This window comes from Oenanthe melanoleuca, chromosome 25, assembly GCF_029582105.1.
Source record: "Oenanthe melanoleuca isolate GR-GAL-2019-014 chromosome 25, OMel1.0, whole genome shotgun sequence".
Taxonomy (NCBI): domain Eukaryota; kingdom Metazoa; phylum Chordata; class Aves; order Passeriformes; family Muscicapidae; genus Oenanthe; species Oenanthe melanoleuca.
In genome coordinates this window covers 7,274,638-7,302,244 of record NC_079358.1, presented here as the reverse complement: position 1 = coordinate 7,302,244, position 27,607 = coordinate 7,274,638, and the positions used below count along the sequence as shown (strand labels likewise).

The 27,607-nt window shown below is 60.1% G+C and overlaps 2 protein-coding genes across 3 annotated transcripts; both read left to right on the top strand.

The window, feature by feature from the left end:
• Positions 1-21,624, top strand: FRMD8 (FERM domain containing 8). 2 transcript variants are annotated; one of them, XM_056510226.1, is made up of 11 exons: positions 1-173; positions 623-781; positions 1,617-1,718; positions 1,789-1,847; positions 1,935-2,101; positions 2,467-2,655; positions 3,499-3,622; positions 3,701-3,883; positions 4,530-4,761; positions 5,310-5,465; positions 21,610-21,624. In XM_056510226.1, exons 1-10 carry the CDS (start codon positions 116-118, stop codon positions 5,435-5,437), a joined length of 1,401 nt encoding a protein of 466 aa, XP_056366201.1. In that variant the 5' UTR covers positions 1-115; the 3' UTR covers positions 5,438-5,465; positions 21,610-21,624. The 2 variants fall into 2 exon arrangements, with proteins under 2 accessions (XP_056366201.1, XP_056366200.1); XM_056510225.1 differs by lacking the exon at positions 21,610-21,624 and having other exon boundaries at positions 5,310-5,560.
• On the top strand, positions 15,570-27,607 carry SCYL1 (SCY1 like pseudokinase 1). The gene is given in 17 exon segments (XM_056510431.1): positions 15,570-15,807; positions 16,118-16,261; positions 16,505-16,627; positions 17,599-17,813; positions 17,968-18,058; positions 18,515-18,670; positions 20,356-20,499; positions 20,501-20,515; positions 21,437-21,544; positions 22,487-22,600; positions 23,870-24,025; positions 25,085-25,273; positions 25,941-26,013; positions 26,169-26,343; positions 26,404-26,506; positions 26,594-26,798; positions 27,457-27,607. Coding segments are annotated over 17 exon segments (2,262 nt in total). The 5' UTR covers positions 15,570-15,669; the 3' UTR covers positions 27,570-27,607.

The window sequence follows — 27,607 nt, the reverse complement described above, 5'->3', positions numbered from 1 at the left end:
CACGCCCCCTCCGCCCACCCGTGGCGCTTCCGCCCCGCGCGCGGGAACGGCGCGAGGAGCGCGCGGAGCCGTGACCCCGCGGTGACCCCACGGTGACCCCTCCGTGACCCCGCTCATGGACGGGGAGGGGGAGGGGGAGGGGGAAGGCGCGTCCGCCCCGCCGGGCGCTGCCGGTGAGGGGGCGGGGCCACGGGAGGGGGCGGGGCCGTGAGTCCCGGTGTGGGCGTGGCCGCGGGACCCCCGTGGGTGGGGGGTCGTGGGGCGCTTTGGGGGCCGTGAGACTCATGGAGGGGCGTGGGACCCTTGGGGGGGGGTGGTCTTGGGGAGGGCGTGGCCGTGGGACCCCCGTGGGTTCTTTGGGTGTGTCCCTGGGTGTGTCCCGGGGGTGTGTCAGTGGTGGGGGGCGGGGATGGGGGTCCCGGCGGAGGTTTGGGGGTCCCGAGAGGGTTTGGGGTTCCTCGGGTGGGGGTCTCACACGCCCCCGTGTCCCCCAGCCCTGCTGTACCTGATGGGTCGGCGCTGTGTGTGTTGGGGTGTGTCAGTTTGGGGGGGGTTATGGGGGTCTCGGGGGATGCCTGGGGGTCCCGGGGGGTCTCAGAGCCCCCTCCCCCGTGTCCCCCAGCCCTGCTGTACCTGCCGGACGGGTCGGCGCTGCCGCTGCCGCTGGAGCCGCCCCCGGGCCCCACGGCCGCGGAGCTGCTGCGCCGCCTGCAGGGGGCGCTGCGCCTCCCGCCCGCCGCGGGGGACGCGCTGGCGCTGTGGCTGGGGTCGGAGCTGCTCGGTGAGGGGGACAGGGGGACACTGGGGGACACGGGGACATTGGGGACACTGGGGGACATTGGGGGGACAGGGGGACACTGGGGGGCAGGGGGACATTGGGGGGACAGGGGGACCTTGGGGGACAGGGGGACACTGAGGGGGACAGGGGGATACTGGGGGGGACAGGGGGATACTGGGGGGGACAGGGGGATACTGGGGGACATGGGGACATTGGGGAGACACGGGGGGACACGGGGGCGTGGGCATGGCTGTTGGTTGGGGTCAGAGCTGCTCGATGAGGGGGACAGGAGGACACTGGGGGGACTGGGGGACATTGGGGGACAGGTGGACATGGAGACATTGGGGGGACAGGGGGGGACAGGGGGGTGTGGGCATGGCGCGGGGTTGGGGTCGGAGCTGCTCGGTGAGGGGAGACAATAGGACATTAGGGGGATACTGGGGGACGGGGGACATGGAGGGGGCATTGTGGGGGACACGGACATGGTGGGGTGACAGCTCTGTGGTTGGAGTCGGAGCTGCTTGGAGAGGGGACGGGGGGGACACTGCGGGACACAGACATGGCAGGACATGGGCATGGGGTGAAATGGGGGACATGGGGGGACATGGGGACATAGAGGGGAAATGGGAACACGGGGACACGGGGACACGGGGACATGGAGTCACAGTTCGGTTGTGGCCGGAGCTGCTCGGTGCGGCGGCAACATTGGAGGATCCCCTGGAGAACGGGGTGCGGGGGGTCCGTGAGCCCCTGTGGGTGGTGCCCATGGTGGGTGGGGGGGGATCCCCGTGGGTCGCTGGGGGTCCCCGAGTGGGTGCCAGCCCCGTGTCCCCCCCAGAGGTGCAGCTGAAGCCGCGGCACCGACCCCTGCGCCTGGTGCGGCACTGGCCGGAGCTGCTGCTGCGCTTCAGCCTCGGCTCGCCCGCGGCCATCGCCCAAGGTGAGGGCTGGGGGGCTCGGGGGGGTCCCCTCCAGGGTCCCCCGGCCCCGCTGACCCCCTGCCCCCCCAGATGAGCCGTGTCTGCAGCTGCGCAGGAACGTGTTCTTCCCGAAGAACCGCGAGCTGGAGGTGAGGGGCGGCACGGGGGGTGTGGGGTGGGCTCTGGGCTGGCTCGGGGGTCTCTCTGTGTGACCCGGGGGTCTCTGTGGGTCGCAGCTGCAGGAGGAGGAGCTGCTGCGGTTGCTCTATGAGGAGGCGCGGGAGCAGCTGAGGGGGGGTCGCTACCCCGTGGACCCCCCCGAGGCGGCCGAGCTGGGGGGGCTCAGCTGCCGCCTGCGCCTGGGGCCGTTCGAGCCCGGCCGGCACACGGAGCTCAGCCTGCGGTCAGCACCGGCCGGACCCCGCCCGCGGGACCCCCGCCCGCGGGACCCCATCCCTGTGGGACCCCACCGGGGCATCCCCCGCGACCCCCACACCTGGGACTCACCCACGGGACCTCCACACCTGGGAGCCATCCCTGGGACACGGCCTTGGGACCCCTACACCTGGGACTCACCCACGGGACCGCCCCCCTCCACCTGGGAGCCACACGTGGGACCCCCACCCGTGGGACACACCCACAGGAACCCCTCCCCCCGCCCCACCCCATGGGACCCCCCCCACCCCCCGACCCGCATGTGCCCCCCGTGCCCCTCCCGACCCCCCGTGTGACCCCGCTGACCCCCCCGGTGTCCCCCTCCCCCCCTAGGCCGCTGCTGGGGGAGCTGCTGCCGCCGGGTCCTCCGGCCCGCTGGGGGGCGCTGTTCCGGCGCTCGCGCGAGCCGGGCCCCTCCCAGCGGCTGCTCGAGGCCTTTGCGCGTGCGCCGGGCCCCGAGGCGCCCCCTGCCGGATTGTACCGGGACTTCCTGCGGCGCTGCCACGCCCTGCCCGGCTACGGGTGAGGGGGGGGACACCGGTTAGAGACCCCCATGGGCACCCCCCGGTTAGAGACCCCCAATGGAACATCCTCCGGTTAGAGACCCCTAAAGGGCACCCCCCGGTTAGAGACCCCCAATGGAACATCCTCTGGTTAGAGACCCCCATGGGCACCCCCCGGTTAGAGACCCCCAATGGAACATCCCCCGGTTAGAGACCCCAAATGGGACACCCCCGGTTACAGACCCCCAATGGAACATCCTCCGGTTAGAGACCCCTAAAGGGCACCCCCCGGTTAGAGACCCCCAATGGAACATCCTCTGGTTAGAGACCCCCATGGGCACCCCCCGGTTAGAGACCCCCAATGGAACATCCCCCGGTTAGAGACCCCAAATGGGACACCCCCGGTTACAGACCCCCAATGGAACATTCTCCGGTTAGAGACCCCCATGGGCACCCCCAATGGGACACCCCCGGTTAGAGACCCCCATGGGCACCCCCAATGGGACACCCCTAATGGGACACTCCCCGGTTAGAGACCCCCATGGGCACCCCCCATGGGACGCCCCCACTGACGCCCCCAGACCCTCAGGTAACCTCACAATGACCCCAGGGACCCCTCCAGGCACCACCCAAAACCCCCAGACTGACGGGGACCCCTCCAGATCATCAGGGAACCCCAAAAACCCCCCGTGCACCCACACTGCCCCCCAGGGACCCCCCAGTATCTGAGCCCCACAGACTCCCCCAGACCCCAGGATTCCCTCTAGACCCCCAAATTCCTTTGTTCTGAGGGATTCCCCCCAAGTCACCCCACACTGCATTTAAATTTGGGGGTGACCCAGGTGTGTCCCACCCCCTCCAGGTGCGCCTTCTTCCCGGGAGCCATTGAGCGACCGTCGGGGGGGCTGCTGGGCCGGGGGGGGCTGCGCCCCGTCAGCGTCGCCGTGGGGCTGGAGGGGGTCACCATCATCGACCCCCGCCAGAAGGTATTGGGGGGTCGGGGGGGCAGGATGGGGGTCAGGGGGTCGGGGGGCACTCTGGGTGACCCCCCCGTGCCCCCCCAGCACGTGCTGCTGTCCCTGACGTACCCCGAGCTGTGCTGGGAGCTGGTGGGGGCCGTGGGGCAGGACGGGGACCCCGCGGGGCAGGAGGGGGACCCCTCAGAGCCCCCCCAGCTCTGGCTCGAGTTCGATGGGGACCACGAGGGAGCCCCCGTGAACCGACTGCTGCGGGTGTTCTCCCCCCAGGTGCGGAGGGGGGGCAGCAGGGGGCACTTGGGGGGGCATTTGGGGGCGTTGAGGGCGCCTGGGATGTTTTGGGGTCACCTGGGGGGCTGCGGGGGACACTTGGGGGTCAGTGAGGGGGTAGTTTGGGAACACTTGGGGGGGTCCTTGTGGTCAGCCTGGGGTCCCCACAGGTCCATGGGGGTCAGTTTGGGAGTCCTGGGGGGATCGGTTTGGGGGTCCCTGGGTGGGGACACTGAGTGGGTGTCGGGGTGTTGGTTTGGGGATTCCTGGGTGGTGTTTTGGGGTCCCTAGTGGGGTTCCTGGGAGTGTTTTGGGGGTCTTTGGGGATGGAGGTCCCTGGGGTGTTTTGAGGTTTTCTGGGCATGTCCCTTGGAGGGGTCCCTGGGGTGTTTTGGGGTCCCAAGGGGGGTCCTGGGTTGGTGTTTTGGGGGTCCCTAGGGGTGTCTCTGGGGGGGGGGGTCCCTGGCGGGTCTCTGGGGTGTTTTGGGGTCCCTAGGGGGGTCCCTGGGGGTGTCTCTGGGGGTGTTTTGGGGCTCTCTGGGGGGGTCCCTGGAGGTGTCTCTGGCGGGATCTCTGGGGTGTTTTGGGGATCTCTGGGGGGGTCCCGGGGGTGTTTTTGGGGGTCCCGCGCTGACAGCGCCCCCAGGCGGAGCTGATGAGCGCCCTCATCGAGTGCTGCATCGAGCTGGGCGGGGCGGCCCCGCCCCCCGAGGAACAAGCCCCGCCCCCCGAGGAACAAGCCCCGCCCCCCGCCGCTGCTGCAGCCGCGGCCCCGCCCCCCGAGCCGGGCCGCGCGCGCGGCGCCCCCTTGCGGCGGCAGAAGAGCGTGACCGAGCCCCGCCTGCAGCGCCTCGCGACCATCGACTACGTGCGGGAGGGTGCGACAGGCGACAGCGGGGACACGGGGACATCCGGGATAGCGGGGACATGGGGGACATCGGGGATAGCGAGGACAGAGGGGATATCGAGGATAGCGGGGACATTGGGGACACCGGGACATCGGGGACATGGGGGACAGCGGGATATCGGGGACACGGGGCACGAGGGACAGCGGGACATCTGGGACATGGGGGCGACAGTGGGAGCATCCGGGATATCGGGGACACTGGGCACAGAGGGGACATTCAGGATATCGGGGACAGCGGGGACATCCGGGATATCGGGGACACTGGGCACAGAGGGGACATTCAGGATATCGGGACACTGGGGACTTGGGGACATGGGGGACGTGAGGTGGGGGAGGGGGACGCAGGAGCTTCCAGGGGACAAGGGGGGCAGTCACAGGGACATGGCGGGGGGACAATGACGAGGAGGGGATACGGCGGCACATGGCAGAGCCCGGGGATGGGGACGGGGACACCCAGGGGTGGCTCAGGGCACCCCGAGGTGCCTCCTGCCCTCAGCGTCCCCCCTCTGTCCCCTGCAGGGCAGGAGCTGCGGCGGGTGAAGCCCCCCCGGCGCTCCGCGTCCTTCTTCAGCCGGGGCGGGTCTGGGGGCGGCTCCTACGGCCCCGTGGCGGGGGGCTCGGGGGGGGCCGGGCCCGAGCAGGGCTGAGCCCCCCCAAACCCCTCCCAGTTCACACGGGGAGCCCCCGAGACCTCCCTCTCTTTGTACCCCCCAATAAACTGCACTGCCCCCCGGGCGGGGTTTGGTGGAATTTGGGACCTTTTGGGGAAAGGTTTGGGGCAAAAAAAAATAATAATTTCAGGAGGGTCTTGGCCAGCCCTGCTCCTTTCACCCGGTTATCAAAGCAAAACTTACCTGAATCATTCAGGAACAAATGATTATCATGGCAAAGCACGCACAGATTTACATTAACAATATAACTCCAACAAGTGAAAAAGAGTTTTTCTGGGGTTGTGTTGAACAGACAAAGGGTATTTAAACTAAATACATTAACTAAAATTACTTAAACACTTACTTTAGGTTGGCTAATTGACAAATCTGTACTACTAAAAGCAAGAAAAGCATAACATATAATTGAACTTCAAATTTTTAACTATTATTTAGCAAAAAAAAAAAAAAAAAAAAAAAAAAAAAAATTGGGGCAAATCGGGGTCGATTTGAGGATAAACCAGAGCAGTTTGAGGCAGTTTGGGGATGATTCAGGGTGATTTGGGGCAGATCAAAGCTGATCCAGGGTGGTTTGCAGCTTCTTTGGGGCGTTTGGGGTTAATTCACAGCAGTTTTGAGCTAGTTTGGGATATTTGGGGCCGGTTTTGGATCATGCAGGGCATTTTCCAGCCAGCTCCTGGGGGTGTGGGGCCACTTTCGGTGGAGCTGGGACATTTTGGGGCCAGTTCTGGGGGGTTTGGGGTCTATTCCAGGCAGCTTGGGGTCCATTCGGGGGGGTTTGGGACAAGCCACGGCAGTTTGGGGCCAATTTTGGGGGGTTTGGGGCCGATTTTGGGGGGTTTGGGGCCGATTTTGGGGTGTTTTGGGCCGATTTTGGGGGGGTTTGGGCCGATTTTGGGGGGTTTGGGGCCGATTTTGGGGGTTTGGGACCAATTTTGGGGGCGATGGGGCCGATTTTGGGGGGTTTGGGGCCGATTTTGGGGTGTTTTGGGCCGATTTTGGGGGGGTTTGGGCCGATTTTGGGGGGTTTGGGGCCGATTTTGGGGGTTTGGGACCAATTTTGGGGGCGATGGGGCCGATTTTGGGGGGTTTGGGGCCGATTTTGGGGGTTTGGGACCAATTTTGGGGGCGATGGGGCCGATTTTGGGGGGTTTGGGGCCGATTCTGGGGGGGTTGGGGCCGATTTTGGGAGGTTTGGGGTCGATTCTTGGGGGTTTGGGGCCGATTCTGGGGGGTTTGGGGCCAATTTTTGGGGTGTTTGGGGCCGATTTTGGGGGGATTGGGACCGATTTTGGTCACACATGTCACACGTGTCACACATATCGGGGTTCTCTGTTTTGGGGAGTCCCCCTCATTAGCACTAACGAGATCTTTGGGATAAATTCCACCAATTTTGAGGCAAATCCTGATTTCGGGGCACAGCTCATTGTCCATTGGGGACCTTCACAAACCCACCCCAAATCCCCCTTTTTCATTATTTAATCTCATTTCTCCCCCTTTTACCACCCAGCACAGCTGCGTTCAACCAAAATATCACTTTTTTTTTTTTTTTTTTTTTTTTTTTTTTTTTTTTTTTTTTTTTTAATTACCATTTAAACCTCACACGCCTCCACTCTGCGGCAAAACCCGAACAACTTCATTTTCTTAAGGTGCTTTTTAGAAATTTAAGGATTTTTTTAAGGGAGAACCGGTGCGGTGGGAGAGGTCGGTGTTACCGGGGCTTAAAGAAAACGGAGAAACTGCTCTGAAACCAAATATTTACAAACTAAAAATGGGAGAAAGTATAAATATTTGATGGGATAAAGAAATGTTTTGGAATAAATGTTTCCTGAGGGAAATCGTGAAGGACGCGCTCCCCTCCCCGCCTCCTGAGGGCAGGCGCCATTTTAGGGGGGGTAGTGGGTTATGGCTGAATAAAATGAGATTTTTCTGAGGGAAGTGAGAAATTTCTGAGGTAAAATTTGGCATTTCTGAGGGAAATCGGGACCTTCCTGAGAGAAATGAAGCATTTTTTATAAAAATCGAACATTTCTTAGGGAGGTAAGACACTGATTAGGCAAATAAGACATTTTCGAGGCAAACTGGATATTTCTGAGGCAAATCGGACACTTCTTGAGGGAAATCGAGTATTTTTGAGACAAACCAGACATCTCAGAGGGAAATGAGACATTGGTGAGGTAAAACCAATGAGAGAAACCGGACATTTTCTCAGGAAAATCGGTCATATGGAGATTTTCCCGAAGCAACTCTGAGGTAAAACCAAGGACAAAAGGTTGGGTTTTTTAAGCGTACAGTCTGTCCGGACGCGGCGGAGGTGACTCGGCGGTTTGCGGGCCCAATTCGGGGGGGACGCAGCGATGGGGCCGCACTCCCGCCCCCGGCGCCGCCCCCGCGGCGACTGCGGCAAAGCGCAGGAGGGGCGGGGTCTTCGTGAGGCCACGCCCACAATGCGGCACCCGAGTGCAGGGAGGGGCGGGGTCTCAGCGAGGCCCCGCCCATAATGCGTCATTCGAGCTCAGGATGGGGCGGGGTCTCAGCGCGGCCCCGCCCATAACGCGTCATTCATGCAGCAGGAGGGGCGTGGTCTCAGTGAGGCCACGCCCACAGATGCGTCACCCTCGGATCCTTCCGCGCTCGGGTTCCTCCGCGCTCGGGTCCCTCCGCCGGCCACGTGACCGCGGTCACTTCACTGCGGCTCCTTCCGCGGATCCCTCCGCCGGATCCCTCCGCGGCCGCTCCCGCCCCCGAATTTTTTTTTTTTTTTTTGCCTGTAAATGGGCGTGGGGGAGGGGTAGAATAAAAATCGGAGTTGTGGGGGAGGGGAACGAGCGGGGGGAGGGGGTCTGTGCCCTTTTAGCACAAGTTTCAATGGGGCCCCACGGAGGAGGGGACGCGGGGAAGTCTCTCCTGCATGGGCCCCTTTTCCTGAGGTAATTTTTGTGTGAAAAGCCGCTAAAAAGGCTCCGTTTTTAAAAAGCTGGAAATCCTCAAGGAAACGGTGGATTTAGAGTGAAGAATTGAGGTGGTTTTGCCTCAAAAACTCACTGAGAAAGGAGCGTGGGGGGAGTGGAGGGGCAGCCTCTGGTTTGGATTAAAAAGGGACCATTTGGGTTTAAAAAAAAAGCTGAAAATCTGCAGGGTTCGGCTTAGTGATGATTTTTGAGAGCAAAATTTGTGTCCTGTGCCCCAAAAATGGCTTAAACTGACCTTCAAGTGCTGTTGAGGCTCTACAGAAGTTTTAGTGCTATCCTAGTTAAAAAAAAAAAAAAAAAAAAAAAAAAAAACAACCTTATTTTTGTTCTATTTTTATTCCATTTTTTTCCCAAGAAACGCCCAGGATTTGGTGAAGAGGATCTTTCCAGAAGAAAATACTTTAAAATGGCCTCTCCAGGCTCAGCTCTTGAGGAAAAAGCAGCTTTTGGAGGCATTTCTATTCAAATAAATGAATTTTAGGCATATGAGAAGTGAGAAAATTAAATGAAGCTGAAATGTGGTTAAAAACATTTAACAATGGACTAAATATTGCTGCCGAATTATTGAAGTTAATCCCCCCCCCCCTTTTTTTTTTTTCCCTGATAAAACTCAGATTTTTGGTGAAAACCTGATTCACCTTTTTCATGGAAAATGCTTTTCAAACCCCCTCCAGGGCCAGCCCATGTGAAAAAGCAGCTTTTGGGGTAATTTCATGCAGAAAACTTGAACTTTGGCCATGTTAGAGTTGCTAAAATGAATTAAAAATTTTAAATTAGGGCTTAAAGCGTCTGTTAAAGGTGAATTATTACTGTAAAAATTATCATTGAGATAAATCTTCCCTAAATTCAGGATATTTTTATGGGAGGCCTTTTCCAGCACCTGAAATGGGGGGGGAGGGCGGGAGGGAAAATTCCATTCGAGCGTTTTAATGGTGGAATAGTACAGAAAAAAATTAATAACAATAAGGAAATTGTTTCTCCTGCAGGAAACGCCCCAAAAAATGTCGGAACAGCTCCTCCCACACCCCCAAAATGCCTCCCTGGCTTTGTCAGCAGCTTTAATTAGCTTTAGAGCAGCTTTAATGAATGATAATTAAAGGGTTTAAGGGGGGTTGTCTCCTCTTTACCAGTAGTTTTTGGGGCGTCATTTCCTGCCCGGAAACGCCTCAAAATGTGGGGAAAAAAATAAAGAAAAGCCTCAAAATGCCTCAAAATATTTGGATTTTATTCCCCTGATTTGAAACAGAGACTTCCATGACTCGGCACGGCCTGAAATGGGAAGTGCTGATATTTTGGTGTTTTTCTGTAAAAAAAAAGGAATTAAAGTGATGCTTTTGGGCTGTGCTGGACCAGGGTGAAAAAAGGGTTTTAAAAAGGGTAGTTTGGGATGTTTAGGGAATAAAAATCGGTGAAAATTGGGGGGTTTGGGGTCTGTGTCCCCTCAAGAACTTTTTATCCCCTCACGCTCCGTGAGCGGCTGCGGCCCAGCCCCGTGACGCAGCAAAAGCAAAACCGGCAGTAAAATGAATGAATAAAAAACCAAAAAAAAAAAGCTCTAAAACCACCCGGGAAGGTCGAGGCGAAGGATTTTAGGGCAGAATTGGCCAAACCGAACGAAAAATCTGCTAAATTTAACCATTTTCGTGCCGGACCGCGTGGTGCAGCAAAGGCCCGCGGTCGGGGGAGGGGGGGCGCGGTTTGTGAGGGAAAAAAATCCAAGAAAAAGGTAAAAAAAGGGAAATAATGACACAAGAGGGTTTTTCACACTAGGGGCTGTGGATTTTTGGGGTGTTCTGCCCTTTTTTGGTATTTTTTGGGACTATTTTGTCGCCCCCGCGGGGGCGGCGCTGGGCCCTTTATAAATCAGGGCCCCGCGGCAGCTGCGCCCGGCCGAGACCCAGCCCCGATCCCGCCCGAATTTGGCTCAAAACCGCTCGATCCTGAGCACAAAGCTCCTAAAGCTGCTCGATTTTATCCAAAAAAAGCTCCTAAAATGGCTTTATTTTCTATCGAGAGCTCCAATAATGGCTTTACTGCCTACGGAAAGCTCTTAAAGCTGCGATATTTCATAGCAAGAGCTCCTAAGGCTGCTTTATTTCATAAAAGCGGCTCCTAAGTCTTTATTTAAAAATAGAGACAAAAGCTGTTTCCTTTAAGGAAAACTGAGCTCTTAAAGCTGCTTGATTTTAATAAAAATCCTCAAATTGCGGCGATTCCACTAATGGAAAAAGCCGGGGCGAGCCGGGGCACTTCTAATTGAAAAAAATTAATTATAACCTTAAAAAAAGCTCTTAAAGCTGGGTTTGATTTAAACGGAAGCTTCTGATGCTGGTTTTTAAGAAATCGCTGCTTTCAAAGCCGATTTCTGGGAGAAAACGCAGCTCTCGCAGCTCTTAAATTCTTAAAAAATATAATTTGATGTAAAAGCCGGAGCGATCTGGGGCGGTTTGAATTTGAAAAGAGCTTTTTAAGCTGCTTTAATTGAAAAAAAAGAAAACGCGCTTGATACGCTGTTTTCTGCTGAAAAAAAAAGCTCTTAAATTTAATTTTTAAAAAGCTCTTAAAGCTTAAAAAAATGTAGTTTTGTCCCCAAGTGGGGCCGGGCCGGGCAGCGCAGATGGGGCGGCCGGTTTGGGGTGAAATGCGGCATTTTCAGGCTCAGGATGGATTGAGAGGAGCCAATTTTGAGGAAAGAGCAGGAAAAATGAAGAGTGAAGATGGAGTCGGCAGGGAGAGGAAAGTTTTTCTTCGCAGTGACCCCATCTGGGGGGATAAAGGACTTTTTGGTAAAATGGCGGCAGTTGGGCAGGGAAGGAGCAGAGAGAAGAGAGAAAACGAAAAAAAAAGACAGAAAATAGAGAAAAAAAAAGAGAAAATAGAAGAAAATCAGAAAAAAAAAAAGATTAGAAAAAAAATAGAAAAAAGAAAATAGAAAAAAAAAATCTGAAAAATAGAAATTGGAAAAAAGAAAATTGAAAAAGCATAGAAAAAAATGGAAAAAAGAAAAATAGAAAAAAAAAGAGAAGAAAATTGGAAAATAGAAGAAACTAGAGTAAAAATACAAAATTGGAGAAAATAGAAGAAATTAGAAAAAATGGAAATAGAACAAATAGAAAATAGAAGAATATAGAAAAATAATAGAAAAAATGAAAATAGACTGAAAATAAATAGAAAAAATGCAATTGGAAAAATTACAATTGGAAAAAATGAAGCTAGAAAAAAGAAAATAGAAAATTAGAGAAAAAAAGAAAAACCCAAGTGCTGAAAATTTAAGAAGATTGAAGTGAAAGAAAACAGGGAAAAAATGAGAAGAGAGAAAAAATAGAAGAGAATAGAAGAGAGAAAAAAAGGGAGAAAATCAAAGAGGATTTTAGAGGAGAAAATAGAAGAGAAAAATAATGAAAAAAAGAAGGATAAAGGGAGAAAAAGGAAGAAAAATCCCGATTTGGGTCCCGGAGCTGGGAAAATTGAGGAATTTGAGGAAAATGCCCCAAACGGAGCCGGAGGCAGCGGCCGGGTGAGGCCCCACCCCCCCCGGGGGTTTGGGAATTTTGGGGGGATTTGGGGGGTTTTGGGGTTTTGTCGTTTCAGGCGCCGCCGCCGTCGCCCCTTTCCCCTTCCCCCTTTTTTCTATTAAACTCCCCAGAATTGGGGAAAACCCCCCAAATTCCTCCAGCGCCCTCCGGCTCCGCCGCTCCCGCCGGCGCCGCTCAGTAAGTGTCCGAAATCTTTTGTTTTTATCCCAAAGGCGTCGCGCGGGAGGGGTCGGTGACAAAAAAAAAAAAAAAAAAAAAAAAAGGGAGAGAAATGATCAAAGAAATGTTTTGTATTTTTTTGTGAGGGGGGGTGGGGAAAGAGGGAGGGGGTGTCTCGAGTGTTTTTCCCCCTCAGGGAAGCAGCAGCAAAACGCAGGGAAAAATGGCAAAAAAAAAAATCCGGTGAGAAAAAGCCGAGGAAAGGGAAAAAAAAAACCAAACAGGAGGATTTAACCAAAAAAAGCCAGTCTGCACTCAAAACGCGCTCAGGAGATTCCGGCAGGGATTTGAGGAGAAAACCCCCAGATTTGGTGTGTGCAGAGAAGTAAGAGTTGATTTCATTTCATTTTTTTGGGGAGGTCGGTTTTTGGTGGGGAGGGGGCGGTTTTGGGTTTTTTTCCGCCCTTTCCACAGCCGCAAGTGAGAGGAGTCAGAAGCACCAAAAAGAAGTTTTTTTGCCCCAAAGTGAAGCTGGAAGAGCAGGAATGAGGCTCCGCGAGCTTTCCTTAGGAAAAAGAAGTAAAACCCCCCAAAAATCCCCGCGGAGGGAGGGGCTGGAGCAGGCGCGGGGGGAGGGGACAATAATCATGTTTTCAGGTTTTTTCTCCGAAACCAGCAGCAGGAATGGTTAAATTTAGACTTTTGTCCCCAAAACGAGTAAGTGTAGGAGCGAGCGAGAGGGGGGGGGGAGCCTCGAATTTGAGGCAAAACCCCCCAAAAAATCGTCGCTGGCAGGTACCGGGTGCGCCCCTCCCCCATCCTGAGCCTCCCCCCGGGACCCGCGCGGGGAGGGGGGGGGAGGGGCGGCGGTTTTGGGGCGATTCCGGCCGGTTTGGGGCGTCGGGAGGCGGGGGGAGCGTGGGGACCCCCCCCGGACGTGGCATGCGGGCACCTCCCGACCCCAAATCCCCCCAAAACCGGCGGAAAACCGCGACCATCGGGCGGTTTGACCGATTCGGCCGCTTTTCCCCCCAAAAACCGGGTTGTGCTGACAGGGTGTGTGTGTGGGGGGGGTCTCGTGGGTGTTTTTTGCAGCCCCCGCCGGCCCTGCCCCCGCCAGAGGAGCCTCCGAGAGCCAGACTGGGGCAAAAAAACCCCAAATCAGGGTCTGCAGGAACAGTAGGGAGCCAGAAATTGGTATTTGTGCCGCTTTCACCCCAAAATGGGCCGTTCCAGGGATGGAAGGGGAGGGGGAGCTTTGGGTTTGGCTGTTTTCCCCCCCCCCAAAATTGCTAAAATTGCTTCAGAATGCGCTGCTGGCAGGGCCCGCCCCCAAGCTGGGAATTTAAATGAAAAAACAGCTTTTTCACCCCAAAAAAAGTGCTTAGTCAGCGCCTTGGCGTGGTGCCTGGGGAGGGGGAGGAGCTTTTGAACCGTTTCCCGCAGATTTTCCCCCAAATTGGAGGGATGGAGGAGCAGGTTTTTGGGGGATGGAGGGTTGGGTGTTGTCTCTCTGCCCTCCCCACAGTGACAGTGCCAAAACCGCCTCGATTCGCCCCAAAACGGACAATTTGCTCCAAAAAAAAAAAATAACCAAAACCAAAAAGGCTTAAAACGTAGAAAATTCCCCCCAAAATAAGAGGCAGGAAAAGGTGAGCGAGCGGAGTAAGTACCGGCGGGGCCCCGGGAACGCGCCGACCCCGAGATCCGCGAGGGGGGCGCGCGATTAACCCCAAAATCCCCGTGCCGGGGGCGCGCGTTTAACCCTTTGTGAGCCCGTTCAGCGCCGGGGGCGCGCGTTTAACCCTTTGTGAGCCCGTTCAGCGCCGGGGCCGCGCGTTTAACCCTTTGTGAGCCTGTTCAGCGCCGGCCCCAAATCCTCATTTCTGACCCGTTCTGCGCCGGGGCCGCGGGATTAACCCCAAATCCCCAAATCTGAGCCCATTTTGCGCCCCAAGTCCCTTTTTTCCTGCCCCGTTTTGCGACCGGGACGCGCCCGTGGCCCCGAATCTCCGTTTCTGAGTCTGTTTTGCGCCTGGGTCGTGGCTCGGACCCAAAATTTCCGTTTCTCCGCCCGAATTGCGCCGGGCCCCAAACCCCCCAAACCACCTGGTTCCAGGTGAGCTCCGGCCCCAAATCCCCCCTTTTTGCCCCAAATCGTGTGGGGCGGGGCCGGACCCGTTTTGGGGAGGTTTTTTATTCTTTTTTTTTTTTTTTTTTCCCCGTTTCGGGAGGTTTTTTCTTTTCCTGAGAAAACTTTTCACCGTTTTCTCAGGTTTTGCTTTTTCTCCTCCTTGGACCCAAAAAGGCCAAAAAAAAAAGCAAAAGGCGCTGGTGGTGGCACCCCCGGGACCCCCCGGGGCGGGGTTCGACCCCCCGCGGTGCCACTGCTGCTGGCCTGGGCCCTATCGCGACAGAGACCCCCCCCCCATCACGACAGGGAGCCCCATATCGTGGTAGAGACCCCCCTGTTTCTCCTCCTTGACTTAAGGAATTCACATCCAGACAAAAGAGTGACCCACATATCCCGACAGGGACTTCATATCGTGATAGAAGCCCCCCTATTGTGATAAGGACTCATTGTCATAATAGGAAACCACCCCCAATTTATTCTCGTGGCTTTGGGGGGCTCATGGTGCAAGGAGGGGCTGATTCCATGTCGTGACAGGGACTCCCTTTGGCAATAGGGCCTCTCATATCATGACAGGGACTCCTTATTGTGACAGGGATCCCCCTGCCCCTCATTTTCCCAGAGCCCCAGACAGGATGACTCACGATACCAGGACAGGGGTTGCCCCATATCACGACAGGGACGGTTTGTCGCAACAGGAACTCATGTTCTGCAAGGACTCCGTATCACCACAGGACCCTGGATCGCTGTGAAGAGGAGACGGGATCCCCTGTCGTGACAGTGCTCCTGTATCGTGACAGTGCTCCTGTATCGTGACAGGGCCCCTGTGTTGCTCCACGGGACCGTGGTGGGCCCTGTGTCGCTGCGAATCCCCGTTACCGTGACAGGTCCCCCTATCGCAACCGGGACCCCCAGTGACCAATAAACTGCTGAGTCCTGGCCAGCCTTGTGTCGTCATTGGGGCTGTGGGTGGCGGGGGGTGACCTTGTTGCATATGACGTCATCGCCTGCGCATACTGACGTCACAGCAGCGCGGGATGGGTGTGCTTGGTGACGTCACCGCCTCTTCCTGCCGCGTGTCCTTTACAAGCCCCGCCCCTCACGGTGCTTTTGGCCTCGCCCCTTTTCAGCCCCGCCCCTTCCCCGTTCTTGATCCCTCATTGGTTCCTTCAGCCCCTCCGAGCTCTTATTGGCTGTCACGGGCCCCGCCCCCCGCCCCTCCCATGCCTCATCCCCGCCCCTCACTGGCTGATCCTGACCCCGCCCCCGGTTCCTCATTGGCTCCCGGTGGCCCCGCCCACCGGTCCGTCACCGGATCCTCCCGCCCGGCGCCGCCGCCGCTTCCTGCGGGCCCGCTGCGGCTGCGGCCCCGGGACCCCTCGGACCCCCGAGACCCCCGGGCCCGGCCCCGCCATGTGGCTCTTCTCCCGGGACCCGGTGCGGGATTTCCCGTTCGAGCTGGGCCCGCCCGATGCGGATCCCGACGCAGAGCCGCTCCCGGATCCCGCGGCACCGGCTCCGCTCTGGCGGCTGCTGCGGGGGCGCCGCAAGGTGGGGGCGTTGTGGGAGGGGGGTCCCGTGTCCCTTCGTGTGTCCCCTCGGTGTCCCCGCATGGCCACGGCCCCGCCATCCCCTGCCCCGAGTCCCCCCAACCCCCGGTGTCCTCATCCCTTTGTGCCCCCGGGTCTCGCTGTCACCTGTCCCCACGTCACCAGATGTCCCCGCGTGTCCCCCATCGCCAGGTCCCAGATGTCACCATCCCCACGTCACCGCTGTCCCCACATCTCCATTTGTCCCCTCGTCTCCCCGTTTCCCCCCGTGCCATCACCGCGCTGTCCCCTGACTGTCCCCGTGTCCCCAGGCCGATGGCGCTCCGGTGTCCGTGTTCGCTCACACCCTGAGCCCGGGGGGCGACCCCGCTGCCACCGCCCTGGCCCGGGCGGGGCTGAAGCGGCTCCGCAGCCTCCGACACCCCAACATCCTGGGCTACCTGGACAGCCTGGAGGTGACGGCACCGGGGGGACACTGGGGGGGACAGGGGGACATTGTGAGAATGACGGGGACAGGGGGACATCGTGGGGACATTGTGAGAATGACGGGGACAGGGGGACATCGTGGGGACATTGTGAGAATGAGGGGACACTGGGGACATCGTGGGGACAGGGACACAGAACAGGAATGACGCGGACAGTGAGGGGACACGAGGGGTGCTGGGGGTCCCCGGGGTGACCCCGAGTGTCCCCCCCAGACCGAGCAGTGCCTGTACCTGGTGACAGAGGCCGTGACCCCCCTGCGGCGGCACCTGCGGCTGCACCCGCCGAGCGGGGACGCGGGCGAGCAGGAGGTGGCCTGGGGGCTGCAGCGGCTGCTGGTGAGGGGGGATTTGGGGGGATTTGGGGTCTGGGGGCTGCAGAGGCTGCTGGTGAGGGGGGATTTGGGGGTCTGGGAGGGTCTGGGGGCTGCAGCGGCTGCTGGTGAGGGGGGATTTGGGGGTCTGGGAGGGTCTGGGGGCTGCAGCGGCTGCTGGTGAGGGGGGATTTGGGGGGATTTGGGGTCTGGGGGCTGCAGCGGCTGCTGGTGAGGGGGGATTTGGGGTCTGGGGGCTGCAGCGGCTGCTGGTGAGGGGGGATTTGGGGTCTGGGGGCTGCAGAGGCTGCTGGTGAGGGGGGATTTGGGGGGGATTTGGGGTCTGGGGGCTGCAGCGGCTGCTGGTGAGGGGGAATTTGGGGGTCTGGGAGGGTCTGGGGGCTGTAGCGGCTGCTGGTGAGGGGGAATTTGGGGGGATTTGGGGTCTGGGGGCTGCAGCGGCTGCTGGTGAGGGGGGATTTGGGGTCTGGGGGCTGCAGCGGCTGCTGGTGAGGGGGGATTTGGGGTCTGGGGGCTGCAGAGGCTGCTGGTGAGGGGGGATTTGGGGGGGATTTGGGGTCTGGGGGCTGCAGCGGCTGCTGGTGAGGGGGGATTTGGGGGGGATTTGGGGTCTGGGGGCTGCAGCGGCTGCTGGTGAGGGGGGATTTGGGGGGATTTGGGGTCTGGGGGCTGCAGCGGCTGCTGGTGAGGGGGGATTTGGGGGGATTTGGGGTCTGGGGGCTGCAGCGGCTGCTGGTGAGGGGGGATTTGGGGGGCTCTGGCATTTGGGGACAATCTGAGGGGGGGTCCCTGAGCCCTGCAATCAGGGGGTGCTGGGTGGGACTTCAAAATCTGGGAGGGGGCCCAGGTGGGTTGGGGGGGGATCCCCGGAATTTTGGGGGGGGCTCTCCAGGATCTGGGGGGGGTTCTGGGAGGTTTTTGGCACCCTTTGTGCGGGGGGGTCACCAATACCGGGGGGATTTTTGCCCCCCCCAGACGGCGCTGGCGTTCCTGGGGGTCTCGGGGCTGGTTCACCACGCGCTGGGACTCGACGCCGTTTTCGTGGATCCTGGGGGAGAGTGGAAACTGGGGGGGCTCGAGCGGGTGGCTCCCACCAGTGAGGGGACCCCCAGCCGCCCCCACAGTGACCCCCCCCGGCCCCAGGACCCCCCCGAGCTCAGCGACCCCTCCCGAGGGAAGGGGGACCCCTGGTGAGTTGGGGGGGGATGTAGAAATGGGGGGGGGATGGCACTGGGGGGGCTCAGGGACCGTGGGGGTGTCCCCCAAAGGGGGGGGTGGCACTGGGGGGGCTCAGGGACCGTGGGGGTGTCCCCCGTGCCCCCTCCCCACTGTCACACCCCCCAGGGCAGGGGACATGTGGCGCCTGGGCTGCCTCATCTGGGAGGTCTTCAACGGACCCCTCCCCCGGCCGGGGGCTCTGCGCAGCTTCGGCAAGGTCAGGACCCCCCCCCCCCCCAAAATCCTGGGCACCCCCAAACAGCCGGGACCCCCCCCTCCAAAATCCTGGTGCACCCCCAAACATCCGGGATCCTCCCCAAAGTCCAGGGCACCCCCAAACATCCGGGATCCCCCCAGTCTGACTCCTCTCAAATTTATGGATCCATCAAATTCTTGCTTACCCCCCAAAACTGCCCCAGACTCAGGGGTGTCCCTGACCTGTATACCCCCAGAATCCCCTCAGCTTTTGGGCTGTCCCTGACCCATGTCCCCCCAGAATGCCCCCAGCCCTTGGGGTCCCCCTGACCCGTGTCCCCCCATCCTTGGGATCCCCCTGTCCCCCCATCCTTGGGGTCCCCCTGACCCATATCCCTGTCCCCCCATCCTTGGGGTCCCCCTGACCCGTGTCCCCCCATCCTTGGGGTGCCCCTGACCCGTGCCCCTGTCCCCCCAGATGCCCCCCGGGCTGATCCCTTCCTTCTCGGAGCTGGTGGCGGCGGATCCGGGCGCTCGGCCGGGCCCGGGGCCGCTGCTGGAGCGGCTGCAGCGCCCGGGAGCCTTCCTGGCCTGTGCCCTGGTGCGCACCGGGCTCTTCCTCGAGCACTTCCAGGTCTGGCCTCAGCCTCAGCCCTGTCCCCATGTTCATTCCTGTTCTTTTATCCCTGTCCCACCATCCTCATCCCTGTGTTCATTCCTGTTCTTTTATCCCTGTCCCACCATCCTCATCCCCGTGTTCATTCCTGTTCTTTTATCCCTGTCCCACCATCCTCATCCCTGTGTTATTCCTGTTCTTTTATCCCTGTCCCACCATCCTCATCCCTGTGTTCATTCCTGTTCTTTTATCCCTGTCCCACCATCCTCATCCCTGTGTTCATTCCTGTTCTTTTATCCCTGTCCCACCATCCTCATCCCCGTGTTCATTCCTGTTCTTTTATCCCTGTCCCACCATCCTCATCCCCGTGTTCATTCCTGTTCTTTTATCCCCATCCTTGTCTTCACCCTCATCTTCATCTCTGTTCCCTCATCTTTGTGTTTGTTGCTGTTCCTCGTGCCCATCATCATCATCCTCACCTCTATTGCTGTCTCCTGATATCTGTTCTTTGATCTTCATCCTTGTCGCACTCCCATGTCTGTTCTTGTTCTTTTATCCTCATCCTCATCCCTGTTTCCATTTCCATCCCCATCCTGTTCCTTCAGCCTCATCCCCATCCCTGTTTCCATTCCCACCCTCTCCGTTTCCATTCCCACCCCATCCCTGTTTCCATTCCCACCCTCTCCCTGTTTCCATTTCCATCCCCATCCCTGTTCCTTCATCCTCATTCTCATCCCCATCCCTGTTTCCATCCCCATCCCTGTTTCCATCCCCATCCCTGTTTCCATTCCCACCCCATCCCTGTTTCCATTCCATCCCCGTTTCCCACCCCATCCCTGTTTCCCTTCCCACCCCATCCCTGTTTCCCTCCCCATCCCTGTTTCCATCCCATCCCTGTTTCCATCCCATCCCTGTTTCCCTCCCTATCCCTGTTTCCATTCCCACCCTCTCCCTGTTTCCCCCCCATCCCTCCCTGTTTCCATTCCCCATCCCTGTTTCCTTCCCATCCCTGTTTCCATTCCCACCCCCTCCCTGTTTCCCTCCCCATCCCATCTTTCCATCCCATCCCTGTTTCCATCCCATCCCTGTTTCCCTCCCCATCCCTGTTTCCATCCCATCCCTCCCCATCCCTGTTTCCATCCCATCCCTGTTTCCATTCCCACCCATCCGTGTTTCCATCCCATCCCTGTTTCCATTCCGTGTTTCCATCCCATCCCTGTTTCCATTCCCATCCCTGTTTCCATCTCCCATCCCATCCCTCTTTCCCTCCCCATCCCTCTTTCCATTCCCTCCCCATCCCTCTTTCCATCCCATCCCTGTTTCCCTCCCCATCCCTGTTTCCCTTCCCACCCCATCCCTGTTTCCATCCCATCCCTGTTTCCATCCCATCCCCGTTTCCCTCCCCATCCCTGTTTCCCTCCCCATCCCCCTTTCCATCCCCATCCCTGTTTCCCTCCCCATCCCTGTTTCCCTCCCCATCCCTGTTTCCCTCCCCATCCCTGTTTCCATCTCCATCCCCGTTTCCATCCCATCCGTTTCCCACCCCATCCCTCTTTCCCTCCCCATCCCTGTTTCCATTCCCTCCCCATCCCTGTTTCCCTCCCATCCCTGTTTCCATCCCACCCCATCCCTGTTTCCATTCCCTGTTTCCCTCCCCATCGCTGTTCCCCTCCCGCTGCCCCTGACCCGCGGTGTCCCGGCAGGTTCGGGATCCGTCGGAGCGCCGGGCGTTCCTGCAGGAGCTGCCGGCGCTGCTGGAGGCGCTGCCGGGGCCGTTCCGCCGCCACAAGCTGCTGCCGCGGCTGCTGCAGGCGCTGGAGCTGGGCAGCGCCGACGCGGGGGCGCTGCCCCCCCCTGCTGCAGGTGGGACCCCAAAAATAACCCCAATAATCATCCTGATCCTCAAAATCCCATCCATAGCTTCCCTGCCCCCCCTGCTGCAGGTGGGACCCCAAAAACACAGCCCTGAAACATTCCTGACCCCCAAAATCCCATCCATAGCCTCCCTGCCCCCCCTGCTGCAGGTGGGACCCCAAAAACACAGCCCTGAAACATTCCTGATGATCAAAATACACCCTAAAACTGCCCTGCCCCCCTGCTGCAGGTGGGACCCCAAAAATACACCCATAACCATCCTGACCCCCAAAAATCCCACCCACAAGCTCCCTGCCCCCCTGCTGCAGGTGGGACCCCAAAATATCCCTGAAACATTCCTGATCATCAAAATACACCCTAAAACCTCCCTGACCCCAAAAATTCCACTCACAACCTCCCTAACTCCCAAAATACACCTTAAAACCTTCCTGAGCCCCAAAATCCCCCTAAAACCACTCCTGCTTCAGGTGGGACCCCAAAAATAACCCCAATAATCATCCTGACCCCCAAAAATCCCACCCACAAGCTCCCTGCCCTCCCTGCTGCAGGTGGGACCCCCAAAATATCCCTGAAACATTCCTGATCATCAAAATCCCACCCACAAGCTCCCTGCCCCCCTGCTGCAGGTGGGACCCCAAAAAATAACCCAAATAATCATCCTGACCTCCCAAATCCCACCCACAAGCTCCCTGCCCCCCTGCTGCAGGTGGGACCCCCAAAATCCCCCCTAAAAGATTCCTGACCCCCAAAAATCCCACCCACAAGCTCCCTGCCCCCCTGCTGCAGGTGGGACCCCCAAAATCCCCCCTAAAAGATTCCTGACCCCCAAAAATCCCACCCACAAGCTCCCTGCCCCCCTGCTGCAGGTGGGACCCCCCAGTGACCCCCAGGCGCCCCCTGCCCCCCCAGGTTGCCAAGGTCCTGGACCCCCCTGAGTACCAGGAGAGAATCGTCCCCGTCCTCGTCCGGCTCTTCTCCTCCCCGGAGCGGGGCCTGCGCCTGCGGCTGCTGCAGCTGGTGACTGGGAGCACTGGGAGCACTGGGATGGCACTGGGAGGGACTGAGATGGCACTGGGAGGGACTGGGAGCACTGGGAGAGGGCTGGGAGGGACTGGGATGGCATTGGGAGCACTGGGATGGCACTGGGAGGGACTGGGATGGCACTGGGAGGGGACTGGGGTGAGACTGGAAGCACTGGGAGGGACTGGGAGGGGGCTGGGATGGCACTGGTAGCACTGGGAGGGGGCTAGGATGGCACTAGGAGGGACTGGGAGCACTGGGAGGGACTGGGATGGCACTGGGATGGCACTGGGAGCACTAGGAGGGGGCTGGGATGGGGCTAGGAGGGACTGGGAGCACTGGGAGGGAGTGGAGGGGACTGGGATGGCACTGGGAGGGACTGGGAGCTCCCAGTATGGACTGGGAGGGGGCTGGGAGGGACTGGGAGCACTGGGATGGCACTAGGATGGCACGGGAGGGGGCTAGAATGGCAACTGGGAGCATTGGGAGGGGGGCTAGGATGGCACTAAGAGGGACTGGGAGCACTGGGAGGGACTGGGATGGCACTGGGAGGGACTGGAGGGGACTGGGATGGCACTGGGAGGCAGCTGGGATGGCATTGGGAGCACTGGGAAGGGACTGTGATGGACTGGGAGCACTGGGAGGGGGTTGGCATAGGACTGGGAGGGAGTGGAGGGGACTGGGATGGCACTGGGAGGGACTGGGATGGAACTGGGAGGGACTGGGATGGAACTGGGAGGGACTGGGACCATTCAGGACTGGTAGAAAATGGGAGAAATGGGGGGATGGTGCTGGGAGGGGTCCATGAGGTTTAGGGGGGCTGGGAGGCGTCCATGGGGTCAGAGGAGGTTTGGGGTGGTCCATGGGGGGTGATCTGAGGTTTTGGGGGGTCCCTGGGGGTGTTCAGGGGTCTCACAGCCCCCCCTCCCCTCCCCCCAGCTGGAGGAGTTCATCGAGTTCCTGCCCGAGGCCACGGTGGATTCCCAGATCTTCCCCCACGTCGCTCACGGGTTCCTCGACTCCAACCCGGCCATCCGTGAGCAGACGGTCAAGGTGGGCCCCAAATCACCTGGGAACCCCCCAAAATCACCTGGGAACCCCAAAATCACCTGGGAACACCCCAAAAATCACCAGGGAATCCCAAAATCACCTGGGAACCTCCCAAAAATCATCCAGGATCCCCAAATCACCTGGGAACCCCCCCAGAAATCATCCAAGATCCCCAAAATCACCCGGGAACCCCCCCAGAAATCACCTGGGAACCCCCCAAAATCACCTGGGAACCCCCCAGAAATCACCTGGGAACCCCAAAATCACCTGGGAACCTCCCAAAATCACCTGGGAACCCCCCAGAAATCACCTGGGAACACCCCAAAATCACCTGGAAACCCCCCAGAAATCACCTGGGAACACCCCAAAAATCACCTGGGAACCCCAAAATAACCTGGGAACTTCTCAAAATCACCTGGGAACCCCAAAATCATCTGGAAACACCCCAAAAATCACCCAGGATCCCCAAATCACCTGGGAACACCCCCAGAAATCACCTGGGAACCCCAAAATAACCTGGGAACCCCCCAAAATCACCTGGGAACCCCCCAGAAATCACCTGGGAACACCCCAAAATCACCTGGGAACCCCAAAATCACCTGGGAACACCCCAGAAATCACCTGGGAACCCCTAAATCACCTGGGAACACCCCAAAATAACCTGGGAACACCCCAAAATCACCTGGGAACACCCCAGAAATCACCTGGGAACCCCCCAAAATCATCTGGAAACCCCCCAGAAATCATCTGGGAACCCCAAAATAACCTGGGAACCCCTAAATCACCTGGGAACCCCCAAAAAATCATCCAGGGTCCACAGATCACCTGAGAAACCCCAAAAATCATCCAGGATCCCCAAAATCACCGGGGAACCCCCCAAAAATTACCCAGGACCCACAAAACCACCTGAGAATCCCCTAAATCACTCAGAGTCCCCCCAGAAGTTACCTGGGGATCCCTCAAAACCACCTGGAGACTTTTCCAAAACTCAAATATTGACCCCCAAACCCACCTGGGACCCCTCCCCAATCACCTGGGTATTCCCTAAATGGGTGTGGGAATGGAATGGGGACCCCCTCCCCAAAATGGGTGGGACTCTTCAATCACCTGAAGCCCCCTCCCTCAATAACCTTATAAAACACCCCAAAATGGGCGGGACTCCCCCAGGCTCCTGGGCACCCCCAGGTGGGTTGGATTGGGTGGGACACACCCAAAATCCCATCCGGGGGTGCCCCCTGACCCCCCCCACTTTGTGTCCCCCCCCTCCCCCAGTCCATGGTGCTGCTGGCGCCCAAGCTGGGGGAGGGGCGCAGGGGGGCGGAGCTGCCGCGGCTGCTGCTGCGGGTGCAGGGGGGGGACGCGCTGGGACCCCTGCGCTGCAACGCCACGCTGTGCCTGGGGCGGCTGGCGCCACACCTGCCCCCCCAGGTGAGCTGAGACCCCCCCGAGACCCCCCATAGCCCCCCCATAGCCCCTCTGCTGTGCCTGGGGCGGCTGGCGCCACACCTGCCCCCCCAGGTGAGCTGAGACCCCCCCCATAACACCCCTAAACCCCCCCTGAACTCCCCTGCTGTGCCTGGCCCCCCACCTGCCCCCCCAGGTGAGACTGAGACCCCCCCCCATAACACCCCTGAACCCCCCATAACACCCACACTGTGCCTGGCCCCCCACCTGCCCCCCCAGGTGAACCCTTAACCCCCCCAAAACCCCCTACACTGGCCCAGCACCCATTTTCCCCTGTGCCCCCCCTTTCACTCTGTGACCCCCCCAGAGCCCCCTACCCTGCCTTGGGCCACCGAAGTACCCTGTCCCCCCTGACTGTCCCCTGTCCCCATCACTGTTCCCCTCACTGTCCCCTGTCACTGTCCCCTGCCCCCCTCTCTGTCCCCTGTCCCTTCACTGTCCCTCCTCACTCTTCCCTGTCCCTCTCACTGTCCCTTGTCCCCTTCACTGTTCCCTCTCTATCCCCTGTCCCCTGACTGTCCCCTGTTCCCCCTCACTGTCCCCTTCTCTGTGTCCTCTCCCTGTCCCTCTCACTGTCCCCTGTCCCCCTCACTATCCCCTGTCCCCTGACTGTCCCCGACTGTCCCCTGTCTCCTCTCTCAGTCCCCTGACTGTCCCCTGTCCCCCCTAACTGTCCCTGTCCCCTGTCTCCCCTGTCCCTGTCCCCTGACTGTCCCCTCTCCCATCTCCCCACTCACTGTCCCCAGTCCCCTCTCTGTCCCCTGTCTCCCCTCTCACTGTCCCCAGTCCCCTCCCTGTTCCCTGACTGTACCCTGCCCCCCTTACTGTCCCCGTCTGTCCCTGTCCCCTGACTGTCCCCGTCCCCTGTCTCCCCGCTCTCTGTCCCCTGACTGTCCCTGTCCCCTGTCCCCTTCACTCTCCCCTGTACCCTTGATTGTCCCTGTCCCCCTCATTGTCCCCTGACTGTCCCCTCTCTGTCCCCTGACCGTCCCTGTCCCCTCTCTGTCCCCTGACTGTCCCCAGACCCGCCGGCGGGTTCTGGCCCCCGCCCTGGCCCGCGCCACCCGGGACCCGTTTCCCCCGGCCCGGGCCGCGGCCGTCGCCGCCTTCGCGGCCACCCACGGCTGCTACTCGCCCTCCGAGGTGGCGGGGAGGGTCCTGCCCCCCCTCTGCGCCCTCACCGTGGACCCCCACCCCGATGTGCGGCAGCAGGTGAGGGCGGGGAGGGGCCTGGAGGAATTTGGGGAGGGGTCTGAGGGCTGGGGAGGGGTCTCGGGGGGATGGGAGGGACACAGAGGAAGTGGGGAGGGGTCTCAGGGGGCTCGGAGGGTCCCAGAGTAATTGGGGAGGGGTTCTGGGTGCTGGGGAGGGACCCAGAAGAAATGGGGAGAGGGTATCAGGGATGGGAGGGCCCCAGAGTAATTGGGGAGGGGGTCTGGGTGCTGGGGAGGGACCCAGGAGTAATTGGGGAGGGGTCTCAGAGGGATGGGAGGGACCCAGAGGAAATGGGGAGGGGGTCTGGGGAGGGACCCAGGAATAATTGGGGAGGGGGTTTGGATGCTGGGGATAGTCCCAGAGTAATTGGGGAGGGGTCTCAGGGGAATGGGAAGGTTCCAGAGTAATTGGGGAGGGGTCTCAAGGGGATAGAAGGGACCCAGGAATAATTGGGGAGGGAGTTTGGGTGCTGCAGGTCCCTATGAAATGGGGGGGGGGGTCCCACTGTGGGGCTTCTGGAGAAATTTGGGGTCCCAGATCTATTGAGGGGGGGGGTGTCAGAGTGCTGGGTTCCCACCGAGGGGGGGTCTTGGAGAACCTGGGGGGGTCAGGGTGCTTGGGGAGGGAATTTGGGGAGGGGTCTCTCACCGCTGGGTCCCCGCAGGCGTTCCGGGCCATTCGCAGCTTCCTGGAGCAGCTGGAGGCGGCGGCCGAGGCCGGGGGGGCGCAGGAGGGGGGTGAGAAACTGCGGGGGGGGGGCAAAAAATTGGGGAGGGGGGAGAGAAATGAAAACCTGAGAGAATTGGGGAGGGGGTGACACAATGAGGGGGGGGCACACGGGGGTGTTTTGGTCACCCCGTGACCCCTCCCCTCCCCCCCCAGACCCCCCCAGCGCTGCTGCCGCCCCGGGGGGGGGGCGCGGGGGGTCTGGGGGCCGCCGTGTCCTGGGCTGTCACCGGTGTCACCTCGCTGACCGCGCGGCTGATGGGGGGCGAGGGGGGGGGGACAGCCCCCCCACAGCCCCCCTCCGCCCCGCAGGGACCCCCTGCAGCCCCCACGAAAGGTGAGTGACGCCCCCCTCCCCAATTCCTGACCCCCCCTCCCCGGTATTGGGGACCCCCCCCGAGCGCCCGTTCTGCCCCCCCAGAGCCCCCCCCCGTGGAGCCCCCCCCCGAGGAGCCGCCCCCCGAGGATGGCGATGGGTGGGACGATGACTGGGGGAGTCTGGAGGTGAGTTTTACTGGGGGGGGGTCGCACTTTGGGGGGTTCGGTGTGACCCCTCCCCATCCCCTCACCTCTGTGTCCCCCCCCACCAAGGACATGGAGCTGCCCCGGAGCCCCCCCCCCGCCAGCAGCCCGGAGGAATTGGGGACCCCCACCCCAAAACCTGCCGACCCCACCCCCACAGAGCCCCCCCCCAGCGCCCCTCCCCCAGCCGGGGGGGGGGATGAGGGGGGGTGGGGGGTGGGGGGCGAGTGGGGCACGGAGGATGCCTGGGAGGCCCTGCCCAGCCAGCAGCACGGTGAGACCCCCCCCCAAAACACCCCAGACCCACCTGGGACCCCCAAAAACCCCCAGACCCCCCCCAAAACACCCCGGACCCACCTGGGACCCCCAAAAACCCCCAGACCCGCCCTGGACACCCCCGGACCCACCTGGGACCCCACAGCACCCCCAGGCCCACCCTGGACACCCCCAGACCCACCTGGGACCCCACAGCACCCCCAGACTCATCCTGGACACCCCCAGACCCACCTGGGACCCCACAGCACCCCCAGACCCACCCTGGACACCCCCAGACTCCCTCAACTCCTCAGAGATCTCCCCAAACCCCCCCCGGACCACCTGAGGTGCCCCCCCCCCCACCCCTCAATTAACTCCTTGGGACCCTCCTCAGGACCCCCCCAATGTCCCTCTGGGACCCCCCCCTCAGCCTCCCTGGACCCCCCGATTCCCTCCCCAGTATCCTTGGGACCCCAGACCCCTCCTAAACACCCCCACAATCCCTCCTGAGCATCCCCAGCTACCCCCCATCCCCCTGAACCCCCTTTCCCTGAGACCCTCCCCTGAAACCGCCTCAGGGCCTCATCCCCCCCCCAAACCGCCCTTTCCCGATCCCCCCGATCCCCCCGACCCCCTTTTCCCGTGCCCCCCCTCAGCGACCCCCGTGTCCCCCTCAGGGCCGCCCCCGGGCCGGCGGCAGCGGGAGCAGCAGCGGCGCCGGGAGCTCGAGGCCAAGCGCCGGGCGGGTCCCCGGGGCCCCCCCAAACTGGGGGCGCGGAAACTCGACTGAGGATCTGGGGGGGTGTCCTGGAAGAAGGGAGGGGGAAA